This window comes from Dermochelys coriacea, chromosome 4 (assembly GCF_009764565.3).
Source record: "Dermochelys coriacea isolate rDerCor1 chromosome 4, rDerCor1.pri.v4, whole genome shotgun sequence".
Lineage (NCBI taxonomy): Eukaryota > Metazoa > Chordata > Testudines > Dermochelyidae > Dermochelys > Dermochelys coriacea.
In genome coordinates, this window is record NC_050071.1 from 137,298,978 (window position 1) to 137,324,436 (window position 25,459).

Here is a 25,459-nt window from a genome sequence, read left to right on the forward strand (position 1 = left end):
TCGGGACCGCTCTGCCTAAGGAGGCTGGGTCAGGCCCCGGGAGGCAACCCGCGGCAGGAGCCTGGCGCTGGGCTCGATCCGGCGACCCCCTCCCCTGGAGTCTGAGCCCGGTGGCTCTGGCGGGAGAGGATTCCAGCCCTTTGCTGCCCCCTAGCGTCGGACAGGGGTCTCTCGGCGGCCTCGCTCAGCGCTGAGCGTCGGCTCGGTGCGGCTGCTGCTGGGGGGATGGGGTCGGGGGGGGGGGGTTAGCGGGCTATAACTAGCGGTGCGGTTGCCTCTTTCTTTAAAAGTGCCCCGGCGCGGCTCCTTCCCCCAACGCGTGCCCGGCAGAGAAGGGGCTTTTTGCATCCCCCCGGCGGGGCGCTGGAACGGATCCTCTTGACGCCAAGCTCCGGGATCCTTTTTTCTTTCCAAAGTAGCAACTCCCTGCTCTTCCTCCGGCTCCTTCAGCATCCTCCCCCCCCCCCCCGCCGCCCCCGGGCCTGGATCAGCAACAGAAGCGTTAGGAGGGGGTTTGGAGAACTGAGCTGCTTCTTGTCACCACCCCGGGAAGCGAGGCACAGCCCCCCGCTCGCTCTCTCTCTCTCTCTCAGCCGTGCCCCCGATTGAATGCAAAGTTTGAGCATCCGAGGAGCTGGTACTTTCCGCCCCTCCCTCCCGCTTAGATCTGGATTTTCCTTCCTGCCTCCTGGACTGGGCAGGGAGGGGAGGATGGGCGTGAAATTTACAAGCGGTCGCTTGTTGCATCCGTCCGGCCAACTCCTGCATCCTCAAGCGATGCATCTTCTTGGATGAAGGCGAGCAAAGGGGTCCCCCACGCTCTTCGTTTCCTTTTGCTCCCCCCGTCCCCCACCCTCCCCCCATCGCTTCCCGGGAGATTTGCCCGTGTGGGGTGGGCTGGAAAGGGGGGCGGCTGAGCTACAGCCTCCTGGCTGGGGACTTGACTGGGGGTGCGGGGCAGTGAGCGGGGGAGGAAGAAACTCTTGGCGGTGCAAGGGAGGGCGGAGAGGGGAGCATGCCCGGCGTCCCTTTCACGGCGGAGCCATCCTCCATGGGGACCGGACCCTTCTAAAATGACTTTCCCTGATCTGACCAATGCCAGCTTGAATGGGAACCGGACGGGACAGGGCAGCGCGAACCGGTCCTGGAGGGAGTGGGGGCTGCCGGGGGAAGAGGCGGAGACCAATGGCACCTCCCTGCCTTTGGCTCTGGATCTCCAGGCGGTGGGCGTAGGGGTCTTCCTGGCCCTCTTCATCCTTTCGGCCATCGTGGGCAACATCCTGGTGATCCTCTCGGTGGCCTGCAACCGGCACCTGCAGACGGTCACCAACTACTTCATCGTCAACCTGGCCATCGCGGACCTGCTGCTCAGCACCACCGTCCTGCCCTTCTCGGCCACCCTGGAGGTGCAGGGCTCCTGGGCTTTCGGGCGCATCTTCTGCGACATCTGGGCGGCGGTGGATGTCTTGTGCTGCTCCGCCTCCATCATGAGCTTGTGCATCATCTCGGTGGACAGGTACATCGGGGTCAAGTACTCCCTCAAGTACCCCGCCATCATGACCGAGAAGAAGGCGGTGGTGATCCTCGGGGTGGTCTGGCTCTCCTCCATGGTCATCTCCATCGGGCCCCTGCTGGGATGGAAGGAGCCGCCTCCCCCGGACGAGAGCATCTGCAGCATCACCGAGGAGCCGGGCTATGCCCTCTTCTCCTCCCTCTTCTCCTTCTACCTGCCGCTCATGGTCATCCTCGTGATGTACTTCAGGGTCTACGTGGTGGCCCGGCGGACCACCAAAAGCCTGGAGGCGGGGGTCAAGAAGGAGAGGGGCAAGTCCATGGAAGTGGTGCTGAGGATCCACTGCCGCAGCGTGGTGGAGGACTCGCTCTCCAGCGCCCGGAGCAAAGGGCACAACTTCAGGAGCTCGCTTTCCGTGCGCCTCCTGAAGTTCTCCCGGGAGAAGAAAGCGGCCAAGACCCTGGCCATCGTCGTGGGGGTTTTCATTCTCTGCTGGTTCCCTTTCTTTTTCGTCCTGCCTTTCGGTAAGTGAACCACCCCCTGCGGGGTCCTGTCCTCCCCAGCTAGGTGAAGGAGCTCTCAGCGGTTGCTCTCTGCCATGAGTGAACTTCCAGGCTTCATTTCAGGCGCTGGTTGCAATTAAAGGGGGCGGGGGGGGGGTCCTTGTCAAGGGCGGAATAATAATGATACTCTCCAAAGAACTTCGCAAGATCTGCGCGCCCTGTTCCCCAACGCGGCGGAATGTCCATCAGCAGCTGGCGCTAGCCTGGGTCAGAAATTGACTTAAGGTTGTGATAAGGGACTGGGGGGGGGGGAGGAAATACCACGCTGTGACCGTTCTGAAACTGCCCAAACTGCCCTCAGCGCTCGGGATCATTTTGGCAAAGAGACGCTAGGGAAAGAATCAAGTTATTTAACGTGATCGGTCAGGAGCATCAGTGGTGACTTTGGTCTATTTCTCCCAGGTTCTGTGCTCTTTTGGCTTGGGTTGTCCTGGTGTAAAGCTTACAGACCCGTTGGCAGGCGGGATCAAACCTGGGACCTCTGAAGCTAAATGCATGAGCCCCTACTGCATGAGCTAAAAGCCACGTGGCCCTGAGCCAGGGCTGGAGAGCAGAGGCCTTTAACTCTAAGTGGCCTGGGTGCCAGGAGCTGGGACAGAACCGCACACCCAGGAGGTGTGTGGGTTACACTGGTCCTTTCTCAGTTCCCCCTGAGTCAGGCTCCTGACTGGCAGCCCTGACCCTCATCACGATAAGTTGCCAGAGACTAGAGGCCCTGAACCAGTGTCCGCACTGGTCAATGGGAAGCCTCTCCTTGACTTCGCTGGGCTTTGGATTGGCCACCACATCTGCAAATGAAGAGGGCAGATGTGGGCAGAACAGAAGGCATCCTCTTGTCTGTGGCTGCAAAAGTTTTGGGCTAAACCGGTGTCTGGTGTAACTCTGTTGCCTTCAGTGGAATGTGATGCCAGGGATGTATTTTGGGCCATGAGCCAAAGTCTTCTCTAGAATGGTAACATCTTTCTGGGTGATTTCCTGTGGCTGCTACCAGCCTCTGTGCTAATTGCTGAGAGATGAAAATCTTGTTTTGGCTGCATTTCACTGAGACCTTGTGATGTGCCATACTGTTTATCAGGGGCTATTGATTTCCTCATTCTCTAGCCTAGTGGCAGGAACTAGATTCTATTCCTGAGTCTGATTCTGGCTTATTCTGGTGCATTGGCAAGCGATGTCACCTTTCTGTGCCTCAGTTTGCCCATCTGTAAAATGAATACAGTATAGACCCACCTACTTTACACAGAAGAAGTGAGGCTTAGTTCTGAGTGTCTGGGGAGCACTTTGAGATCCTCCAATGAAAGGGGCTGTAAAATGCAAAGCACTATTAAGATTATCTTTCCCGTGCCATTAGAACACTCTCCCGCTTAGTGCATTTCCCCAGCCAGTATTCTAAGGGTTAAAATCGTTGTGCCAATATTGCTCTGGCATGCAGGCAGCCTCTGTAGTTTTGGGAAGAAGAGCTGGCAACCCCCAGCTCCAAAGCCGGGTTTCATTACCTTGGTTAGAAACACAAGTACTAGTTCACAGGGTAGGACAGAGGCATCTAGGCCCATACCAGCAGATCTTCCCCTTGAAGTAGCATAGCTAGTTCATAAAGAAAAATGAGTTTAAATACTGCTCATTCCCTTTCAGACCCCTCCAAATATAGTTAGTGGAACAGATCCTCAGCTGATGGAAATCAAAATAGCTCCTAGAAGTCAGTGTAGACTATCTACAACAGCTGAGATCTGATGCCGCATCGTCAACCATCCCTCTCCAGTCACAGACAACTCAATAAATAAACAGCTTTAGGGAAGTTCTATGGTCCAGGAAATCTTAGAGCCATTCTGCATGGGATTTTCTCATGGCTTTAGTTATTGTTGGGGGGGTGCTCGAGGGGTCAGAATGCATCTTCTTGACACTAGCCAGGCATTTTTCCCATCCTGTTGTCATCTGAGCCTACAGGGAGGTGTCACGTGATCAAAGGCCATGTATCTTAGATTCAGATTACATGAAACACCTCATTGCTTACTGTAGGCAGCATCATAGTCAGATTTGTTTAGTCCATTGGAAAAATCAATTGCGAAAAGCATGCAGGGTCTCAGGAGCACAACCGCTCCATCTGAACACTTTTAAAAGATATTTGTTGTGGTGGGTTTGTCCCCTTTAAAAATCATTTCTGGACTTACCGTTACAAACAACATTTTAAAAAACTAAGATTTAGTTGAGTAAATCATGGTTTAAGGTCATAGCAGGGAGCCAAGAACTTGTGTGTTCTAATCCTGCCTCTGACCATATGGCCTTGGCCAAGTCACTTGTCTGCTTTGCCTCAGTTTCTCTTTCGTGATGATGATGATGCTATTTTCTCTACCTAATCAGGATGTTGTAAGGATTAATTAGCTATATTTAAGAGCCAGTTCTCACCCTAAGTAAAAGAGGAAGAACATAAGAACAGCCATACTGAGTCAGACTAAAGGTCCATCTAACCCAGTATCCTGTCTTCCAAGAGTGGCCAGTGCCAGATGCTTCAGAGGGAATAAACAGAAAAGGGCATTTGAGAGATCCATCCCCTATCATCCAGTCCCAGGTTCTGACAATCAAAGATTTAGCATGGGGTTGTGTCCCTGACCACCTTGGCTAATAGTTAAGTTCATGGAGGATAGGTCTGTCAATGGCTAATTCTTTTTTGAACCTAGTTATACTTTTGTCCTTCACAACATCCCCTGGCAAGGAGATCCACAGGTTGACTGTGCATTATGTGAAGAAATACTTCCTTTGGTTTGTTTTAAACCTGCGACATATTGATTTCATTGGGTGGCCACCAGTTCTTGTGTTATGTGAAGGGGCAAATAGCTCTTCCCGATTCACTTTCTCTGCATCGTTCATGATTTGACAGATCTCTATCATATCTCCCCTTAATCACATATTGCATGATGCTCAGAGCATGGGAATGGGAGCCAGTATTCTCATTCACTGTGTGACTTTAAGTCAGCCACTTAACCCTCTTTGTGACTCAGTTTTCTATTGCGCTAAATGGATATAATGTTATTGACTACCTCCTGGGAAGTATTGTGAGGCTTAATAGTTTGTAAAGAGATTTGAGATCATTGTACTTGGTGTGACCACATGTCAAATACAAAGCTGACGAAAGAGATTTGAATTTATACCACTAGTGTTTCTATAATCAAACTTTTCATTTCCATAGCACACTTTTATGCATGCCCCTTAGAAGGGCACAGATGGTCAAAACTCCATTTAAACAAGGTGTTAAATCCTATCCCAACTCTTTTGCATGCTGTTAATGAGCCTGGGAGTTTGGAAGCTCTACTACAGAGTTATTTCCAATAGGAAACAGAGGGGAAAGATTGTCCAACAATATCTCTTTTTAATAAACATGTTTTCTTTTTCCAGTTGGAAAGTTGGGCTAGATCCTCAGCTGGTGTAAATCATTTTCATTCCATTTAAATCAATAAAGTGATGCCAACTGACACCCGCTGAAATTCTGGCCCTTCTCCGTGGAGCGTATTTCCTAACTACATTTTTCTTTCTCCGTTTGTGCAACTTGACAGTTTCAGTGTAAAAACAACTTCGTTGTCAGCTTCCCGGTGGCTTTTAGATATGTTTTTCTAAATTGCACAAGTTCATGTATGTGTTTGACTTTCAAAAAAACAACCTATGCTGCCTCTGATTTCTTTTCATTGCGTTGCGCCATTTCAAATGTGTGAATGCCTAAACAGTGCTTAGCAGGAGAGCTTTTGCAAATATACGGTGTGACTTTACAGACATAAATACAGCTCCTCCATCGATATAAATCAATAGACCTCCATTGCAATCAGCGCAACTACACCATTTCCCACCAGCTGAGGATCTGTCCTCTATGGAAAACAGTATCCTTAGTGATTAGCAGGAACTGAGCAATTAGGACTCTGGGGTTCTATTCTTAACTTCCTGCGTGACCCTCAACATATCACTTGACCCCGCTGCTTACCCACCAGTGAAACAAGGATAATAATTACCGAATTTCTTGGGGTTGAGGAGCTTAACTAATTAATATTTTAAAAGCACTGTGAGATCCTTGATAAGTCAGCATATAAGTGCAGTGGAGTTATTCATTTTTTGGTCCTAGAACGCTCTGCAAAAATATTGCTTGAAATTGAAATGTATTCCCTAGTACCCCCGTGGATTTTTATCAGCTGAGTAACCTACACCCTTCCTGGTATTGTGATACATATCCCCAAGCATACGATGCAATCGTCAGGAGTATTGGTGCAATTAATAAGAATATGTTTGTCTGGCTAATAAGGCACTTTATGAAGCTGTTTGCTTAGCAAGGGACGAAACCCTAATCACACCCGGAGTGTATGCTTCCCTTTCTGGGCATGTGCAGCTCCTGTTGATAGTAATAGGAGTTCTACATTCCAATGGAGAAGAGAATGCATGGACTCTGTGAAGCAGACAACTGGAGCTAAATTACTCTCTACTGCATATGCCATAGCATCTTTCCCATTAGCAGGGATCCAGCTGAACACCTTTTGAGGCTAGGGACTGGATTTCTAAAGATGTTTAGGCGTCTAAAGATTCAGATAGGCCCCTAAATACCTTTAAAACTCCAGTCCATAATCTGTATCTGATCTCAGGCCACTTGTGTAGTGCTGTATAGTTGAGATGCTCACCGGGGGTTGGTTGTGGGGTGGTACCTCGCTACCACCTACCCTTAGCATGAGGAAGCCTTAGAGGTGTTTGGCAGAGGTCAGTTCCCTGACAGAACAAGAAGCAATGGTCTCAAGTCTGACTTCAGTGATTACATCATTTGTAAATTACGTGACAGGGAAAGGGTATTTGTTTTGCAGCTAATCTGAGAAGGAGCTACAGTCAATTCGGTCATGAAGGGGGAATGTAAATCCATATTGGATACATGGAGGATTGTTTTAAATGGGGTTTAGGAAGGTGGTGTGAAAGGATGTATTGTAAGTATCATTAGGTATTACTCCAGTTTTATTCCCTTTTAGATAAGGTGGTCATCAGTCCAAGAGATGTCAGAACTGGAATTGAAAACCCAATTCACTAAGCTGAACCCTGGTGTAAATCAACTGGGCCAAATACATCAGTGGTGTAACTCCACTGGCTGAATTGGGTTTATACCTGGGAAGAATTTGGACTGATCCTTTGTCTAAATTAGAATCAAACCATTTTATGGGCACTATTGTAACTTACAGTCAAGTCCACTATATGACATTTTCCATGCCTGATCTATGGAGGACATAACTCTGCTAGAGATTCCAGCTGAGGGACTTAGGGTACATCTATATTGCAAAAAAAGACCCTCAGCAACGAGTCTCAGTTAAGTGATTCAGGCTCACGTGATGGGGCTAAAAATAATGGTATAAATGTTCCCACTCAGGCAAGATGGGGCTGGTCTCGGAGCCCAGGCTCCAGCCCAAGTGGGAATGACTACATTGCTATTTTTAGCCCTGAAGTGTGAGTCCCCGAACCCACATCAGTTGACCCAGTCTCTGGGACTCTCTGCTGCAGGACTTTGGTTTTTGCAATGTAGATGTACCCTCAGTCCTTTAGCTCACACTGTTGAAGTTCATACTTTAGCCTGGGGTTGAGTCCCTGGTGAGGATCGAGATAATGTTTGTTTCAGCAGATCACTTGGACTTTTATTTTTGTATTTTGTTCCTGAAGGGGGGTTCCAGAGAGGATGGAGCTCAGCTGATCTCAGTGGTGGCAGATGACAGAACAAGGAGCAATGGTCTTAAGTCGCAGCAGGGGCGGTTTAGGTTGGATATTAGGAAAAACTATTTCACTTGGAGGGTGGTGAAGCACTGGAATGGTTTACCTAGGGAGGTGGTGGAATCTCCATCCTTAGAGGTTTTTAAGGCCTGGCTTGACAAAGTCCTGCCTGGGATGATTTGGTTGGTGTTGGTTCTGCTTTGAGCAGGGGATTGGACTAGGACCTCCTGAGGTCCCTTCCAACCCTGATATTCTATGATCATGAGAACAGCCATTGAGTCTCAGGGTATTTCTGCCTGGGAGAGGAAGAGGAGATGCTGAGAAGCCCATGAGAAATCCTCTTCTCTTGAGTTTTCCTGCTCCATTTTTCAGAAGCAGGAGGCTCGGATAGTACGGCTCAGGTCTAGACCTTTGGAGTCTGATCTGAACCAGCCCCCTCAAGATCTTGCAAACTTCTTGGAGGTTCATCCCACAATAAGGGCCTACTGGTATAAAGTGTTGAACCTCCTTGATTTCCATTGACTTCAGTGGGAACTGATGGCAAAGCTGGGCGAATAACTGATTGCTCAGTTCACTGGCCATTCAGAAAAATTGAAAAACAGTCTTTTTCGGATCACCATGAAAATAATTTTTTTTTCAAATTTCTGGAAAATCAAAAAGTTTTAAAAAATAGTTTTGGGTCGAATTAAATGTTTCATTTGACCCAACACAAAACATTCTGTTTTGATTTGAACAGGGTTTTTTTTAACGTTTTACGGGGGTGGTTACATAAAATTGAGGGAAATTTCTAAACATAAAGTCATTTTAAACAACGTTTTATTTAAAAATGTCAAAATGAAACTATTTTTTCTGAACTTTTTAAAAGTTTGTTTTTTTCCAACCAGAACAGACTGGCAAAATCAACACAAAGTCACAAAAAGTTTAAGCAAACCTGGAATAGTCAGATAGTGGCATTTTTTGCCAGAAAAAAAGTGTAGGTCGAAAAATTTTACCTAGCTCTAATGGGGGTGCTCAACACTTTATGGGATTAGTTCCTAAAAGAGATACACCCAAACCCTAAAAGCCTGGATCTGAACATACAACCCAGTGCTTGAAACTTAAACTGAATGATGCAAATAGACCTATTAATTCCATACCCAAACTCTGACAAACTTCAGGGTGTTTGAAATCTGGATCAGAATCCCTCTCTTTCCTTCAGTTTCACTGAGTTATCCTAGGCTGAAGCTGAGGATTGGCCCTGCATGTATGTCTTAGACTTCACTTTTGAAATGGAAAATTGCCCTTTGTCCTTTTAGTAACTCATCTGTGCCTTCCCAAATAAAGAACCATCCCACTGAAAATCACCAGGCTTATTTCACATCTCCTGGCTGAAGGTTGGGAAAGAAAGAACACCAGATGTTCTTGCTGGGGTTAGAACAGTCTGGAATACATTTCCCATGTGAAAACTCCCTGGTAGTATTAAAAAAACAAAAGGGTTGTCATATATTTAATTATAGGAGTTTTGATAGTGAGGCATTGGTAAATGGGATTTTTTAATTTCCTTTTAGAGGGGAGACATATATAGCACGTAAGAATTGAGTATCATCTCTTAAAATAGTTTGGGGTCCATCCAGTGGTCCTCCGTTGTCTTCTGTCACCTAAGCCACCAGAATCTAACAGAGCGGTAGTGTATACGTATGTAGTTAGGTTTTGTATGTTTGTGTATGGTTAGTAAAAATTGTACATTGTAAACCAGCTATATCCATGTACTTTCCTCCTAAACATAATGTTGTGCAGAGCAGTGGTTCTCAACCATTTTTTCATTTGCGGACCCCCCTACAAAATTTCGAATGGAGCTGTGGGCCCTTTTGGAAATCTATTGTCTGAATAGATAGCTGAATTCTGTTGAGTCAGTTTTCAGTCTAAGTTTTTCGCAGACCCCTTTGACATAGGGTCTGTAGACCACAGGTTGAGAGCTACTGGCGTAGAGAGCAAAACCACAGCATGGGTCCTGTTGTGTTTTATGGTCTCTGATTCTGCATAAAGGACTTGGCATTTAGGTGCCTAAAATGGACATTTGTAATTTTGCCCAGCTCTAGTTGGAACCGGGCTGGGTTGGGGACCCTGATAACAAGACTCCAGTGACTATGAACTATTTATAGTCCCTGTGCCTGTCTAGTCCCTGGAACCATAGGATGGTAGCCATTTTGCCTGGGGACATGGCTTTGATCTAACTGAAAACAGTGGGAGATAGCAGCTAACTTTATTAAGGGCAGCTTCACTTCGACATGCAGAGAGACTGTAGGGAAATGGCAGCCATCTTGTTGGCTTGAGCCCCATTGACAGTAATAGGAGATGGCGGCCATCTTGAATTTGGGAAAATTCATGAGTTGGCACCTTTCATCATATTTTCATGAGGCAGATAAATAAACACCACAAAATTGCTAGAGTTGTAAGGAAATCACAAGAGTTGGCAATAAACTCCATCAGATGGCATGAACTGGGGTCCCATCTCCCACTGCAGGCCACAGCTGGAAGAGCAGCAGTAGAAGGGCTGGGAAAATGGTTGTCTCGCTCTCCCAAATATCCAGTTTAGGCATCCAAGGTTGAACACTGGATCTGCTTTGTCTTGCCCTAAGTGAGGTGCTGAGCCAGTGACAGAGCTGGGCACAGAACCCCCCGAGTTATTCTGCCACCAGACCGCATCAGCCAATTGCCAAACTGTCCCAAAGAGAGACAGTGAAAGCCAAATGGCTGTTTTAGGTTGGTGCCTGTCACTGATTCTGAATACAGTTTCTATAATGGGAAATGTCGTACAAACAGGAAAAAATATAGAACCTGAAAGATTTAAAATAATTGTGATTTAGTGTACAAAATCCTATAAACCTCTAGACAAACTCTATGAAACCATGGGAAAATGTACTGTGTTAAATAAACGATCTGAAGCCTATGTTATGCGGCACTCTGGACTCAACAAGCGGCAATAGAGAGGTTTTGTAGTATATAGGGTTATATGGGCATGTATCAATTTAATTCATTTCTGCACTGGAATCCATAATGTCAGGCAACACACAGTTTCAATAGGTAGTATACTTGTTTCAGCAGGGTGTATTGATTAACAGTATCACATGTAATAGTATCAAGTGCAAGGTCTAACTTGTAAATAATATGAAGTAAGAGCAAGACATGGGGCTGAAGCCTTAGCTGTGTATATTAAAGGCCCATCTGAGATAGAAGAGAGGAAAGTTCAGAAAGTCTGGTCCCTTTGTAATCTAGAGCAGCCTCAAGACTGTATCAGGCTGTTCTAAATTTTTTCCAGCTGCCTTATGGCCCACTGCCATATGGACAGCCTGTCAATGTTGCCTTTCTCCTGGGAAATCCCCATGTACAGGAGTCTGGAAGAGGGTGGCATACAGCCAGAAGGGGGCTGCTCAGGGACTCACTGAAGCTGGCTTTCTGGCTGCTTTTTGCTGGCAGAGTGCTACAGAGGAGCTGGAGTAGACCTGAGAATCAGACCCCACAGCTGAGTGAACCGTACACACGACTGGAAGTGACAAATTCTCATTCTGCCTCAGACACCTCAGCTAACCTCCCAGGAGTGTTTTGTGGATATATTTATTAATGCCTGTGATGAGCTTTGAAAATAAGGGCTGCTATTATTGGGCCAGACTCTTTGTTGACATACAGATAGTGACGCTGAGACAGTTTACAGCAACAGAGACTTTTGTCCAGGGTAGCTAGTTTGGCATTTTGCAGGGGAATTGCGTTGACACTTAACATTTCTTTGTTCCTGATCTTTCACCCGCAATATTTTGGATTTCTTATAAGAGGCAAAAACTGATGAATTAAAACCAAACTCAACTGCATAATAAACAGATTTTTTAAAAAATCGGCCCCATGGCCTTGTTGCATTCAAATGCATAGAATTTTGCCCCAGAGTTCATGGGCAGCTGGTGACCAGGCCGCCCAGTGAGACTACCCCCAGCCCCTCCCCTTCTGCCAGGGGGGCCAGGCCCTAGCCCCGGTGCATTGGGCAGTGCAGTCGCAGTGCCCCCAGCCCCTAGGCAGCATGGCCGCAGCACCCCCAGCCCCAGTGCTCCAGGCGGTGTGGCTGCAGCACCCCCAGCCCCAGAACTCTGGGTGGCCAGTCCTGGGGCTCTGGGCAGCCAGCTCTAGAGTGCCAGGTGGGCAGCGCGGCCCCAGAACCAGCCACCTTGAGTCCCTGCGGGAGGCAGGCCAACCAGCCCCAGCCAACCTGGCCCAGCCAGTGCAGAGCATTGGGAAAGAAGGAGGGGGCCTGACCTGGGGGCAGAGCACGAGCAGGGCCATAATAGGCTCTTTGGGGAGGCACAGCTTCCTCCTGCCTACAATTCCTGCTGCCCATGCCAGAGTTCTAGAATGGAGCATTTAATGACCTGTTCCTTTTCCATTACCCCAAATTTGGGCAAATATTTGCTAATCACATCTTGTAATGTGGTTAATGAGACATGATATAAGTTGGATGCAAAGTTAAACATGGGTGCGGATGCAGTTTTGAATGATATTACAGTGCAGCTACTTAATTATCTTTTATCAGCTTGTTTGGAATTGATTCTGCCAGAACAAATAGGATTATCTACAGCTACTAACAATTTTGTGGTGATAACAAGACATGTTATAAAGGCATCAAGCGATCCTGCCTATAGGACTGCAATTTTTGGGAAATTTCAGCCAGCATGGCTAAAATGGCTCAGCTATTTTTGAGAATGAGGCTAGGAAAAAATTACATTGTTTTGCCCATGTTAAATTCTGGTGACTTTTTATAAAAAAAAAAAAAAACCCAGTGCCACCATGCTTTGGCTCCGGGACTCAAAGTTTCGCAGAGGGGCGGCTGTTATGTCAGGGATGTACCTTTTGCCATACCCATGAAAATCCACTCAATTGTAGCCAGATTACAAGCCTTTGAAAAATTGCAGTGTGCACTTGTTCAGTAAAGACTTCTTAGTGCACATGGAATCTTCAGAGATTTTCGCTCTAAGCGAACTCCCGCGGGTGAGTAGGACTTTCCCAGCAATTGCTCATCTGGAACGTTTTGGGTTGTGCTGGCTCTGGGTCCAGGCACCAGAACTGAAAGCAGAGAGTCTTTCTCTCCTTTGCTTTCAATGACTCCTTTGCTGGGCCCCGGCAGCGTGGAGGAGGAAGCTGCCTGATTTGACTGCAGAGTGGACAAGAGAAAGCCTTATAGGGCAGATGAAATAGATTGAGCCAAGGAACTGAGAGAAGTGGGGAGAACACTGAGGCTGGACAAGGAAGTCAGGGAGGGAGACTGGGACTGAGAACCAAAGTGGGACTGAGGAGTATGGACAGGCAACTGGGGGCCAGGGGAAAGCAGAGAGACAAATGAGATGAGGAACTGAGAGATGGGAACCTGGGACTAGACTGGGACTGGCTGCGTGAAGGGGGAAGTCTGGAATAGCAGGGTGGGAATTGAACCTTGGACAACTTGTCCGGAGAGGGAAACTAAGACTAGCTTGCCAAGGAGACTGGGACTGGGTTAAGAAACTTGAGGAGTGGGGAATGGGACTGGCTAGGTGAAAAGAATGGGAGTCGGATGAGGAGCAATGAGTGGGGAAGACATGAGTCTCTCATAGGCAGGTTGGAGGGTACACAACAGAAGGGGACAAGTTTGGGGGAAGCAGCAGAAGAGGTTGTGCCTAGTAGAGAATATTCTCCTCTGGAGCCTAGAATGGAATCCAAGATTCCAGAGTCTCATCACTCCTCTCCGGTCAGCAATTATCTGTGAAACCTACTGGAAGTGTGTGTCCCATCCCCCTTTAGTGCTGGTCCACATAGAGCATAACAACTTACTACTTCTGTCAGCTACTCCCTAAGCTCAAGTGGCAGGTGTCTGTGAGGTACATGTAAAGGTTTCAGCCTTGCTGTTCACCCACGTGGGCATGGGTTTGCTTTTTTAAACACCTAGGAAATTACACACACAAAAAGCTACACGAAGAGAACTTTATTAAGGTTGCAAAGTCAAGCACTCAAAAGTTAGGACATGTCAGAATTAATGTTTCCCAAGTAACCTTGGAAAGGGGAAGTGGTGCATCATGGAAGTCTCTGGCTGTGGTGCATCATGGGAGGTGTAGTCCAATTGGACAGCCCATTCTATTGAAGAGAATGAGGTGCATGAGGCACTCAAACTACCACTCTCATGAGGCAGCATGGCAGAATTTCCAAATTGAAACATTGAGGCTATTTGGGAAAATATTGACATTTTCGCAGAAAGTGGACACTTTTTAGACAAAATTTCACTTTTGACAGAAACCCAATTTTTTGTCAAATACAAGTTTCAATGTGAAGTTTTTGACCAGCCCTAATAAGCATGTCCCCGTGTTCCCCTCTCCACCCCCTCATGAAAAGTTCAGTCACCTACTGCCTCGGTAAGCTGCAGCAATTGACAAAGGCCCCAATTCAGCAAGGCAGATAACCTTGTCTTCACTTCAGTGGGGCTACTAGCATGCTGAGAGTTGGGAAAGTGCCTAATTACTTTGCTGAATCAGGGCCCAGATGGAGTGAGTTGTGATTAATATGATTTCTACTGCTGAGAAAACAAGCAGGCTTGATTTTCCGTTGCCTGGCATCTTGTGTCGCCACATGACTATAAAATGCTCCCATCATTGTAAATGAGTGGAGAATTCTCACTGCTGGCAGAGCAGGTGCCAACTAATGCCAAGGCCCATCTGCACTGACCACGGACAAATGCATAGCTGGAAACCAATCTGGCTCACCTGTTGGTTCGTATAGTTAAAATGGATATTAGTGTTACAAGAACGTGTTTAGTTGTTAGACTTTACGGAATGCTTGTAGGATGCTGCATATAGGAATCTCACTTATGGTATCACAGGGTATAAAGTTATATTGAGCGTTTGCATTGTAAACCTCTGTAACCGTGTAACTCACCAAACAGGAAAAGAAGCACTGATTAAGGTAAAGTGCTCATCCTGCACACAAGATGGCCCATTGAAGGCAAAGGAGGCATTGTGTAACATCAAAGGACAGAGACCTTGTTGATTGCATTCCGAACTCCCTCCAGGAAGGGGAGACCTGCTCATGAACTCATCCTTTCATCTTGGATTCTGCGGTGAAGGGGATTTAAAATCCCTGACAAGGAGAAACTGAGATCTTTATGCTGTCTGGACTCTGAGGAGCAAAGATTCCTGAACGGAAGCAAGAGATCCTCCTGCTGCTTGGCATGGGTCAGCCCTAAAGAACATATAGAGCTGCTAATTATAGGAGCTTATATTACCTTTTTAAATCTAACACTGTAACTCATTTGTGTGTGTGTGTTTCCTGTTTTAACATTGCCAATAACTCTCATTTCTTTTCTTAGTTAATAAATCTTTCATTAGTTTATTGCGGAATTGGCTACAGGTGTTGTCTTTGGTTTGAGATCTGAGTACAAAGTGCCTGGTACTTTGGGACTGGGAGTAACCTGACTATTGTTGTGATTTTTGATGTAAAGTGACCATTTATCCCATAGTCCAGCTTGCCCTGGTGGCAAGATAGACCGGAATGCCCAAGGGGACTGTCTGTGACTCCAAGGCTGTTATAGCGCTTTAGGAGGTCACGCTTGTCACTGGGTTGGTGAAATCTAAAGGTAGAACATACAACCAGTTGGGGGTTTCTGCCCTGCTTTTTGACAGTCTACCCTCAGGTTTGGCCATCACGGTCATAAGCCACTTCGGACAGCATGACAGGCCTGGTGTTTTGTGAGTGGAGAATTCTCACAGGGTGGTGTTTTGTGCTGACTCTGAGTAGATGTAGATGACCACATGAGGTACAAAGGCAGTGGAAAATCAGGTCCATTCTGTTTCAGTGTCCACATCTGTAAAACAAGGAGGAGGATATCAAAACACCTCTCTAGCAGGGTGGGAGATGCTGGGGGGGAGGGGAGGAGTTGATCGGGGGGCTGCCGGTGGGTGCTCAGCACCCACTCTTTTTTCCCCGGGGGTGCTCCAGCCTCAGAGCACCCACAGAGTCAGTGCCTATGTCTCCAAGCCCTTACCAGATATTTATGCATTATTAAGCTTCTCAGACATCCCTAGAAACTTCACTATTGTCACTTCGCAACTTGAAGTCTTTAGATGATTATGGATTTGTTGGAACATTTAACTGCTTTTCAGGGATGTTGTTGTACCAAGAATGTTGGTCCCAGGGTATTAGAGAGACAAGGTAGGTGAGGTCATATCTTTTATTGGACCAATTGCTGTTGGTGAAAGAGACACGCTTTTGAGCTTGCACAGAGCTCTTCAAAAGCTTGTCTCTTTCACCAACAGAAGTTACCTCGCCCACCTTCTCTCTCTTACAGGGAGGTTGCCAGGCTGTTCTGAACTTCATGGTGATAGAATTCAAATCTTCCTGCTCACAAAGAATGGGGCTTTATGGTTTGCACTGAAGAAGAACTTCTGTTAGTGGGACCGGTTCTATGATTAAAAGCATGCAGCACAAGGAAGAGGTACACATGCGAACCAACCAGGTCATTACAGCTTTTACTATATGTAGATTGCAGCGGGGGAAACTGAGGCACAGCAAGATTATTAGGTCACTGACAAAGTCAGCTCAGCAACCTCACATTCCCATATAAAAGTTGTCCTGTTGACACAGAATGTTGTATTTTATCATGTCCAATATTCATTGGCATGGTTAGTGCAAGAATTAAATTATAGGAGTGGCTGGAGGATATGGCTCTTTAGCTAATCCTAACGGATAGCTTTTTGTTGATAGAGTCCTTTGCTAATGCATTTGGTATGAAGCCAGAAAGCCGTAGGCTCCCATAGCAAAAATTTCCCTGCCAGCTCACAGGAGAGAGGTTATTTCTGATGCTTGTGATGTCCTAAATGGGCTGCCTGTCACAGATGAGGCATTAGAGGCTTGAACTGATCCTTTTCACACTGTGAGAAAAATCCCAGCTGCTTTTAGAACATTTTAGGGGAAGATTTACGAAAACACAATGAGCAGGTAGGGACCCAATTCCCGCTGCCTTTGAAAATCTACCCCTCAAACAATGGCAGGATACAAGACTGGGCATCAAGAAGCAAGGGTTCTAGTCCCGGCTCTTCCATTCACATGATGATGAGCAAGTCATTTTGCCACTCTGTGCCTCAGTTTCCCCCTATATAATGTGCAGGTAATGATACTTGCTTTTGTAAAGCACTGTAAGATCTATGGATTCAGCTAGTGAACAGGAGCAGTGAACAGGGGAGTTTGGCGAGGCAGTTCTCTGGAGGAGGGAGAAGCGACCATATGACCCTTGTGGTGAGTTTGTTGTCTGTTGTTGTGTGCTTCTTTGCATGCCCTATGCCTGCTTGATTGAAGTATATAGTGTGGTCTGCTAGGGGCATAGGCGCCGGCTTCCTCCAGGCCCAGGGGGTGGTCAACTCCCTGCTTTGCCCCAGGCTCCACCCCCACCTGACCCCTTCTCCCAAGCTCCCATCCCGCCTCTTCCCTGTCTCTTCCCACTCAGTTCCGCCCCCTCCCATGAGCGTCCCCCATTCCCGCTCCTCCCCCTTCCTCCCAGAGCCTCCTGCATGCCGTGGAACAGCTGCTGGCAGGAGGTGCTGGGAGGGAGTGGGAGGAGTTGATCAGTGGGGCCGCCGGCAGGCAGGAGGCGCTGGAGGGGATGAGGGAGTGCTGGCTGCTGGTGGATACTAAACACCACTGATTTTTTTCCGTGGATGCTCCAGCCCTGGAGCACCCACGGAGTCAGCACCTATGGCTAGGGGGACTGTGTGCTGAGCCTAGCAGCTGGCGAGGCAAGGCTGAGAGCATCCTAACAGGCCTCCAGGCTGCCAACCTTTGATCCCTGATCCGTTTGGGATCCCTTGACAGGGGCACAGGACTAACTCAGGGATAACAGGGGTTTACAAAGCCAATTCCTAAGAGACAAGAGGAGCTAGCAAACAGGAGCAGCAAACCAGGGCATGTTGCAAGGGAACATGAGAGCCAGCTACACCTAATGAACATTCTCTACACTTAGGCCAATAACTACCCACACATACAAAAGCCCACACACACAAAGAAGAAAGAAACACACACACACACACAATCCTGCAAGAGTAAAACGAATGCAGACAGAAGTCCAGCAGCAGAGTGGGGGCTATGCCGTTTATTGCACTGATGGCAGTGTGTATGATTATCTGCCTTGTGGACAGGTGGCATGTGTGTGCATTTGACGTAAGGAGCTCATGGCCCTCAGAGACCCGAGTATGGGCTCTTGAGACTAGAGTGGCTGAACTGGAGGAGCTAAGGGAGACAGAGAAGTATATAGATGAGGCTTTCCAGGACACAGCAGAGTGGTCCCACCCCCAGTCTGACAGCCTCTGTGCTGTTAAGAAGGATGGAAGTCTCAAGGAAGGAGAACATCAAGCTGGAGTGGAGGGAAACGATCGCATAGTTGAGACCCTCCTTCCAGAAGAAGTCATAGTATCCTCTTGAGGATACCCCTCCGGGGAGGGGATTCCTGTTATCAGGAAGAGACAATAATAGTAACGAGGGATTACCTTTTTGTAAACATAGATAGCTGGGTTTGTGGTGACCTGGGAGAGCCACATGGTCAGTTACCTGCTGGGTGTGAAGACTGAGGATCTCTCAAGACAGCTAGACAGGCTTATGTGCAGTTCTGTGAAGGAACCTGTGGTCATGGTACATGTAGGTACCCATGATATAAGGAAAGGTAGGAGGGAGGCCAAATTTAGACTGCTAGGTGAGAGATTAAAGTCCAAGACCTCCATAATAGCCTTCTCTGAAATGCTTCCAGTTCCATGTGCAGGGCCAGTTAGACAGGTAGATCTGCAGGATTTCAATGGGTGGATGAGATAATGGTGTTCACAGAATGGCTTATTAGGAACTGGGGAACCTTTTGGGAAAGGAGGACCCATACAGGCAGGGTGACAGCCACCTAACCCCAAATGGAATCAGATTGCTGGCATGTAAAATTAAAAATGTGATAGAAGAAGTTTTAATTCACTATGGGCTGGGGGAAAGTCGACAGGTGTGGAGGACCACGCGGTTCAGAGAGACTCATCCCTTAGCGGAGGATGTATTAAAGGGGATATGCTATATTCTTGTAAGGAGGAGAGGCTAGAGAACCAATGTGCAGAAACAATCAAATGACAGAGTCCCATTCAATTACATCACATGAAGGCAGACAACTAAATATTGACAGATTTTTAAGTGCTTGTAAATAAATGCAAGAAGTGCAAATACGAAAATTTTGATTTTAGTGTCAGTGCCTGGTACGAAATGAGGATATTGCTCTAAGAGGCATCTCAGAAGCTTAGTGGAACAATGATAATCAACAGGACACAATAATACCAGTGTACAAAATATATAGGAATGACAAAGGGGGTTGCGCTGGTGGGGTATTGGCACTATATGTGAAAGAAATCATAGAGTTAAATATAGTAAAAATCTTAAATGAATCAAACTGTACCATAGAATTGCTATGGATAGAAATTCCATGCTTGAATAATAATGGTATAGTAGTAGAATACAACACCAACCACTTGACCAAGATGGTGATGGTGATTATGAAATGCTCAGGGAGATTAGAGGAGCTACAAAAACAGAAAAGCAAATAATAATGGGAGATTTCAACTATTCCCATACTGACTGGGCACATGTCACCTCAGGATGGGCTGCAGAGGTAAAATTTCTGGACCCTGTTAATGACTGCTTCTTGGAGCAACTAGTCCTGCAACCCAGTGGAGAGGCAATTCTTGATTTAGTCTTAAGTGGAACACAGGATCTGGTCCAAAAGCTGGAAATAACTGAAATGCTCAGTAATAGCAACCATAATGTAATTAAATTTAACTTTCTTATAGAAACCCACCACAGTAGCATTTAACTTCAGAAAAGGGACTTATACAACATGAAAAGGCTAGTTAAACAGAAATTAAAAGAAAAGGAGGACTTGTGGCACCTTAGAGATTAACTAATTTATTTGAGCACAAGCTTTCGTGAGAAGTGAGCTGTAGCTCACAAAAGCTTATGCGCAAATAAATTTGTTAGTCTCTAAGGTGCCACAAGTCCTCCTTTTCTTTTTGCGGATACAGACTAACACGGCTGCTACTCTGAAACCAGAAATTAAAAGGAACATTCACAAGAGTAAAATGCGTGCAAGCTTCATGGAAATTAATTAAAAACAACATAATAGAGGCTCAAACTATATACATACCTCAAATCAAATAAATAGCAAGAGGGCCAAAAAAATCCACCATGGCTAAACAACAGAGTAAAAGAGAACATAAGAACACAAAAACAGCCATACTGGGTCAGAGCAAAGGTCCATCTAGCCCAGTATCCTGTCTTCTGACAGTGGCCAATGCCAGGTGCCCCAGAGGGAATGAACAGAACAGATAATCATCAAGTGATCCATCCCCTGTCACCCATTCCCAGCCTCTGGCAAACAGAGGCTAGGGACACCATCTCTACCCATCTTGGCTAATAGCCATTGATGGACCTGTCCTCCATGAATTTATCTAGTTCTTTTTTTAACCCTGTTATAGTCTTGGCCTTCACAACATCCTCTGGCTAGGAGTTCCACAGGTTGACTGTGCGTTGTGTGAAAAAATACTTCCTTTTGTTTGTTTTAAACCTGCTGCCTATTAATTTTAAACCTGCTCCCTATTAAAGAGGCTTCAGTGGGGCCTGGATTTCACTCATAGACTCTAAGATCTGCAGGGACCATTACGATCATCTAATTGGACCTCCTCCATCACACAGGCTGGCAGCTACGGTCTCATCCCAGGGGTGGTAACTCGATGGGGGTGGGCAGGGAGATGCAGCGTCAGAGGACGATAGGTATTCATGTTATGTTATACAAAGCACATGGGATCTGTTTTAAGGGAGAAGCCACATTTATTGAAAATACAACAGTTAACATATGCTTTTCAGTTACACACGCACGTACAGACAGAGTCCTGCAGATAGTCTTTATAGTTACCAGTCTGTTGTAGCTCGAGTCAATCTAATGGCCAGTTAGATTGAACACGAGTGAGGAGCTGGGCTCTGTTGGTCGCGATCCAATGCTCCGAAGTATTGGCAGGACTGAACAGAGAGTTTCATGGCAAAATACCCTAGCTTTATACTTGTAAATTCCCATTTAAGTCCATGCATTTTGCAATGTCATCCTGTAATCATTAGTCCTTAAGTGGTGGTAATCTTGGGGTTTTCCGCTGTTATCATTTGATGATTATTGTCGGGCTTCCCATCATTATCTCCTATTTGTTGTCTTGCCTTCAGGGGTGGTTGCCTCACCTCTGAGGTCATCAATGCTGCTAACATGTTTAGCAATGGATACAATGGATGTTTTTTTATTGTCTCCTGGTGCTTCCAAGTCTCTCACTTTTTCTTGACCATCTGGACATTTGTGGTGGCTTTCACACCTTATCTTTTCCTGATGCATACATTCCTCAATCACACAAACAATCTCTTACAGCGAAGACAGCAATATTTTATATTCAGCAGAATACATTATAAATTAAACTTCACTAAATCTTGTGGTCAAAACAGTTTACATTGTGGCTCAGGCCTTTAATATTCCTTTAATCTAATTACCATAGACACAATATAAGATCCTGTATTTTACTGCCTAAACCTTAAACCAAAGAAATGACTAGAGGGAAGTTTATAATGCATATAGGAAACAAGATCCCAGTCTCAGATGGTCATTCCTTTCTGTTATTCAAAAAGGGTGGCTGGCAGAATGTAATCAAAGTTCACATCAACTCTTATAGTACAATTATAAAATTCAGCTCCTCAATTATATCCTACTCTGAAATCTGCAATTATAAAATTCTGCTCTTTCATTCAGTATTGCTATTGTTAAAGGGTGACTGGTTGAGCTACCTCAAATGTCACAAGCCTGCCACCTATTATAGATTCACAGAGTATACGGCCAGAAGGGACCACTGTGATCATCCAGTCTGACCTGCTTGTATAAAGGTCATAGGACTTCACTGAATTAATTACTGCTTGACCCAGAGCAGATCTTTTAGAGAAAACATTCAACCTTGATTTAAAAATGTCCAGTGATGGTTAATCAATCCTGACCCTTGGTAAGTAGTTCCAAATACTTGACTAGTTGCCAGATTAGAAGAATAAATATCTAATAATCCACTTGTGTTGTCTTTCCATTTTTCCTTATGGGCTGCATGCAACATATTACAAAAAATTACAAAGCCAGAGTGATATTTTTCATCTGATTTTAATATACAAAAAATGTTTTTTCCCTCATATATTGTTTAAATGTATAAAGTATGAATGTGACTATGGCACAGGACATGCAGTGACCTCTGTAAAGGAATTTAGCTAATATCTTAGAATCAAAATGTAGAGCTGGAAGGGACCTTGGGAGGTCATCCAGTCCAGCCCCCTGCACTCAGGCAGGATCAAGTAAACCTTGATCATTCCTGACAGGTGTTTGTCCAACCCGTTCTTAAAAACCTCTAATGATTCCACAACCTGCCTTGGAAGCCTATTCCAGAGCTTAATGACCCTTTTAGTTAGAGAATTTTTCTTCATATCTAACCCAAAGATTCCTGGTTGCAGATGAAGCTCATGACTTCTTGTCCTACCTTCAGTGAACGTAGAGAACATCTGATCACAGTTCTCTTTCTAACAGCCCTTAACATATTTGAAGAATGTTAAAATCTTCTTTTCAAGGCTAAATAGGCCCAGGGTTTTCAGCTTTCCTCATAGGTCAGGTTCTCTCAAACTTTTATCCTTTTTGTTGCTCTCCTCTGGACACTCTCCAATATGTCCACATCTTTATTAAAGCAGAGCTCCCCAAACTGGACACAATGCTCCAGTGGCCTCAGTAGTTTTGACTAGACTGGGACAATTACCTCTCATGTCTTACACACAATTCTCCCATTAATACATCTTTAGCCTTTTTTTGCAACTGTGTCACATGATTGACTCGTATTCAATGTGTGATCTACGATAACCTCCTGATCCTTTTCACCAGTACAACCCCCTGGCCAGTTAATCCCCATTTTGTAGCTGTAGCCTTTGATTTTTCCTTCCTAAGTGTAGTACTTTGCACTTGTCTTGGTGAATTGGTCTGAAATATACAAGATGAAATTCAAGAAATTTTTCAAGGTTGTTTTGAATTCTTATCCTGTCCTGCAAATTGCTAGCAACGCCTCTCAGACTGGTGTGAGTCACACATTTTATAAGCATTCTCTCCACTCCATGATCTAAGTCATTAATGAAAATATTCAATCGTGTCTTCTTTTATTATTGTTCTATGTACTGTAATAGCACCTAGAAGCCTCAGTCATGGACCAGGTCCCCATTGGTCTTGATCCCGTATGAACACAGAACAAAAAATGGTCCCTGCTCCCAAAGAGCTTACAATGTAAATATACGGCAAGAGGCCACATGCGGAGACAGACAGACTGAGAGGGGAGTACCCAGAAACGATGAGATCATTCTAACTTTCCCCTCTGGCAATTTGCTCCTGGTTGATGCAATCTCAGTCTTTGTTATGAGTGAACAGTCTGTGGCTAACAAACTCCTTTGCTAGGCCTGTATCCCTTGCTTTCCTGCCATGTTGTCACTGAGGGGGTTACTTGAGAAACCAGAGTTCCCCCAGGCGGATGGACTCTGGGGAAGTGTGTATGAGTGACAGGGGGCTTAGGAGGACTGTGGCACCGGTTTTGGGATCTAGACAGCTGGACTGTGGGATCTCGCTGCCCAAGGAGGGTGTCAGATACAGGATCTGCACCTGAGAATGCATCTCAGAGACCCAAAATCTAGGAACAGTGACCAGTCACCAGGGGGCTTAGAAGCATGTGAGATCCAGTCCACTCACAACAGATTGGTGTCTGTCCAGACAGGGACATCAGGACAGGGGCTATAATATGATTTTGGCAATTAATTGATCTTTAACTATTCATGGTAAATAGGCGCAATGGCCTGTGATGGGATGTTAGATGGGGTGGGATCTGAGTTACTACAGAGAATTCTTTCCTGGGTACCTGGCTGGTGAATTTTGCCCACATGCTCAGGGTTCAGCTGATTGCCATATTTGGGGTTGGGAAGGAATTTTCCTCCAGGGCAGATTGGAAGAGACCCTGGGGGCTTTTCGCCTTCCTCTGCCGTATGGGGCACAGGTCACTTGCTGGAGGATTCTCTGCACCTTGAAGTCTTTAAACCATGATTTGAAGACTTCAGTAGCTCAGACATAGGTGAGACGTTTATTGCAGGAGTGGGTGGGTGAGATTCTGTGGCCTGCATTGTGCAGGAGGTCAGACTAGATGATCATAATGGTCCCTTCTGACCTTAATATCTATCTATGAGTCTATATAAATACCTTAGATAGACGGATAGTTATAGACATTTGGACATACTTCCTGTGTGATCTTGGCTCTCCTATTGGTGTGGGTTGATTAGAAACAAAAAGTTGCAGCGTGGTTCTGTGGCATGGGGGACTTCCAGTATTTGCAGGCAACATCGGCTTTCCTGTAAAGGAAAAGAGACCCTGCTATGGCAGATCCACGCAGCTTCCACAGGCTTGTATCTGAAATCAGTTGACGCTCCGTTCTGAGTGACAGTCCTTTGTACACGTGTGATGTCTTCCCTCTGCGTCTGTTAATAGGCTCTAGCCCCTTCAGACACACCCAGATGGAGTCTCACAACACCCCTGTGAGGCAGGTGCATTACTATCCTATTTTAAAGATGGGGAAACTGAGACACCAGGCACTTCCCTCCATGCTCCCTGAGGCAGCATCCCAGGGGCAGTACGACTGTTGGAAGGGAGAGTGCAATGGCACAGGGCATCTGCCGCCCCCACTCCACTAGGGGGTCGAGAAGCAGCCAGTGCAGCCCAAAAAGTGGGCGGGGCTGACTGGAGAAGGCTTGTGACTAGTGCCCCAGACATAGGCACTGATTCACCCCTGGCTGCATTCAGTAGCTTTTCAGAGTCAAGGGAAATCTGTTCATTGACTTCAGTGGGTCCTCCACCCTAAAGCCTCAGCTATACATCCAGGCTTCTGAGGCCTGATCCTAAACCCACTGAAGTCAATGAACAGACATTCATCAGCTTTCAGTCCCCACTACGCCATGGGGACAACTCAGGATGAGACAGATTAAGTGACTCGTTCAAATCACACAATAATTCGGCAGCGGAGCTGGGATTTGAATCTAGGACACCTGACCCCTAAATCCCTGGTTTCACTAGGCCTCCCTGCCTCACTTATGCTTAGAGAAACATAGTGGGGTGCTATGAAACGCTCAAGGCACCAAAAAAAAAAAAGACACGTCAGAAACAAAGAAGACTGTCAGCTGCTTGGTTTTGAAGCCCTATCTGAGCACAGCTGTGGAGGTCCTGGGTTCAAACCCCAGCAGGCAGTTGCTAAGGAATCTATGTTTTTAAAGTGAAATTAATTAGGAGACACATTTACAAAATGCACCAGGAAAGTTCTCTGAACTCCTGCTATTTCTGTACCTGGGTCCTTTCTGTAAGAATTATCTTGAAGGCTGTGAGGCTGTGTTGTGAAGTCAGGCTGGCACACAGCCATGGGTTTGCCTGCCTTCTTTGCTAACAAGATCGGACGGCGGATTTGGGAAACGAAATCCGTTAAGATACAGGGTTTGCCTTCAACGTGCTTGTCGCTGAGACTAGAATATGCCGAGGCTCTGGGAC

The 25,459-nt window shown here is 46.2% G+C and overlaps 1 protein-coding gene across 1 annotated transcript in view; it reads left to right on the forward strand.

The window, feature by feature from the left end:
• Positions 1-256: 256 nt before the first annotated feature.
• Positions 257-25,459, forward strand: part of ADRA1D (adrenoceptor alpha 1D) — an 82,247-nt gene continuing 57,044 nt past the window's right edge. The window contains exon 1 of the mRNA XM_038400032.2: positions 257-2,037. Within this exon, the coding sequence (XP_038255960.1) occupies positions 1,074-2,037 (964 nt within the window). The 5' untranslated portion in view covers positions 257-1,073. The remainder of the gene's footprint in view (positions 2,038-25,459) is intronic.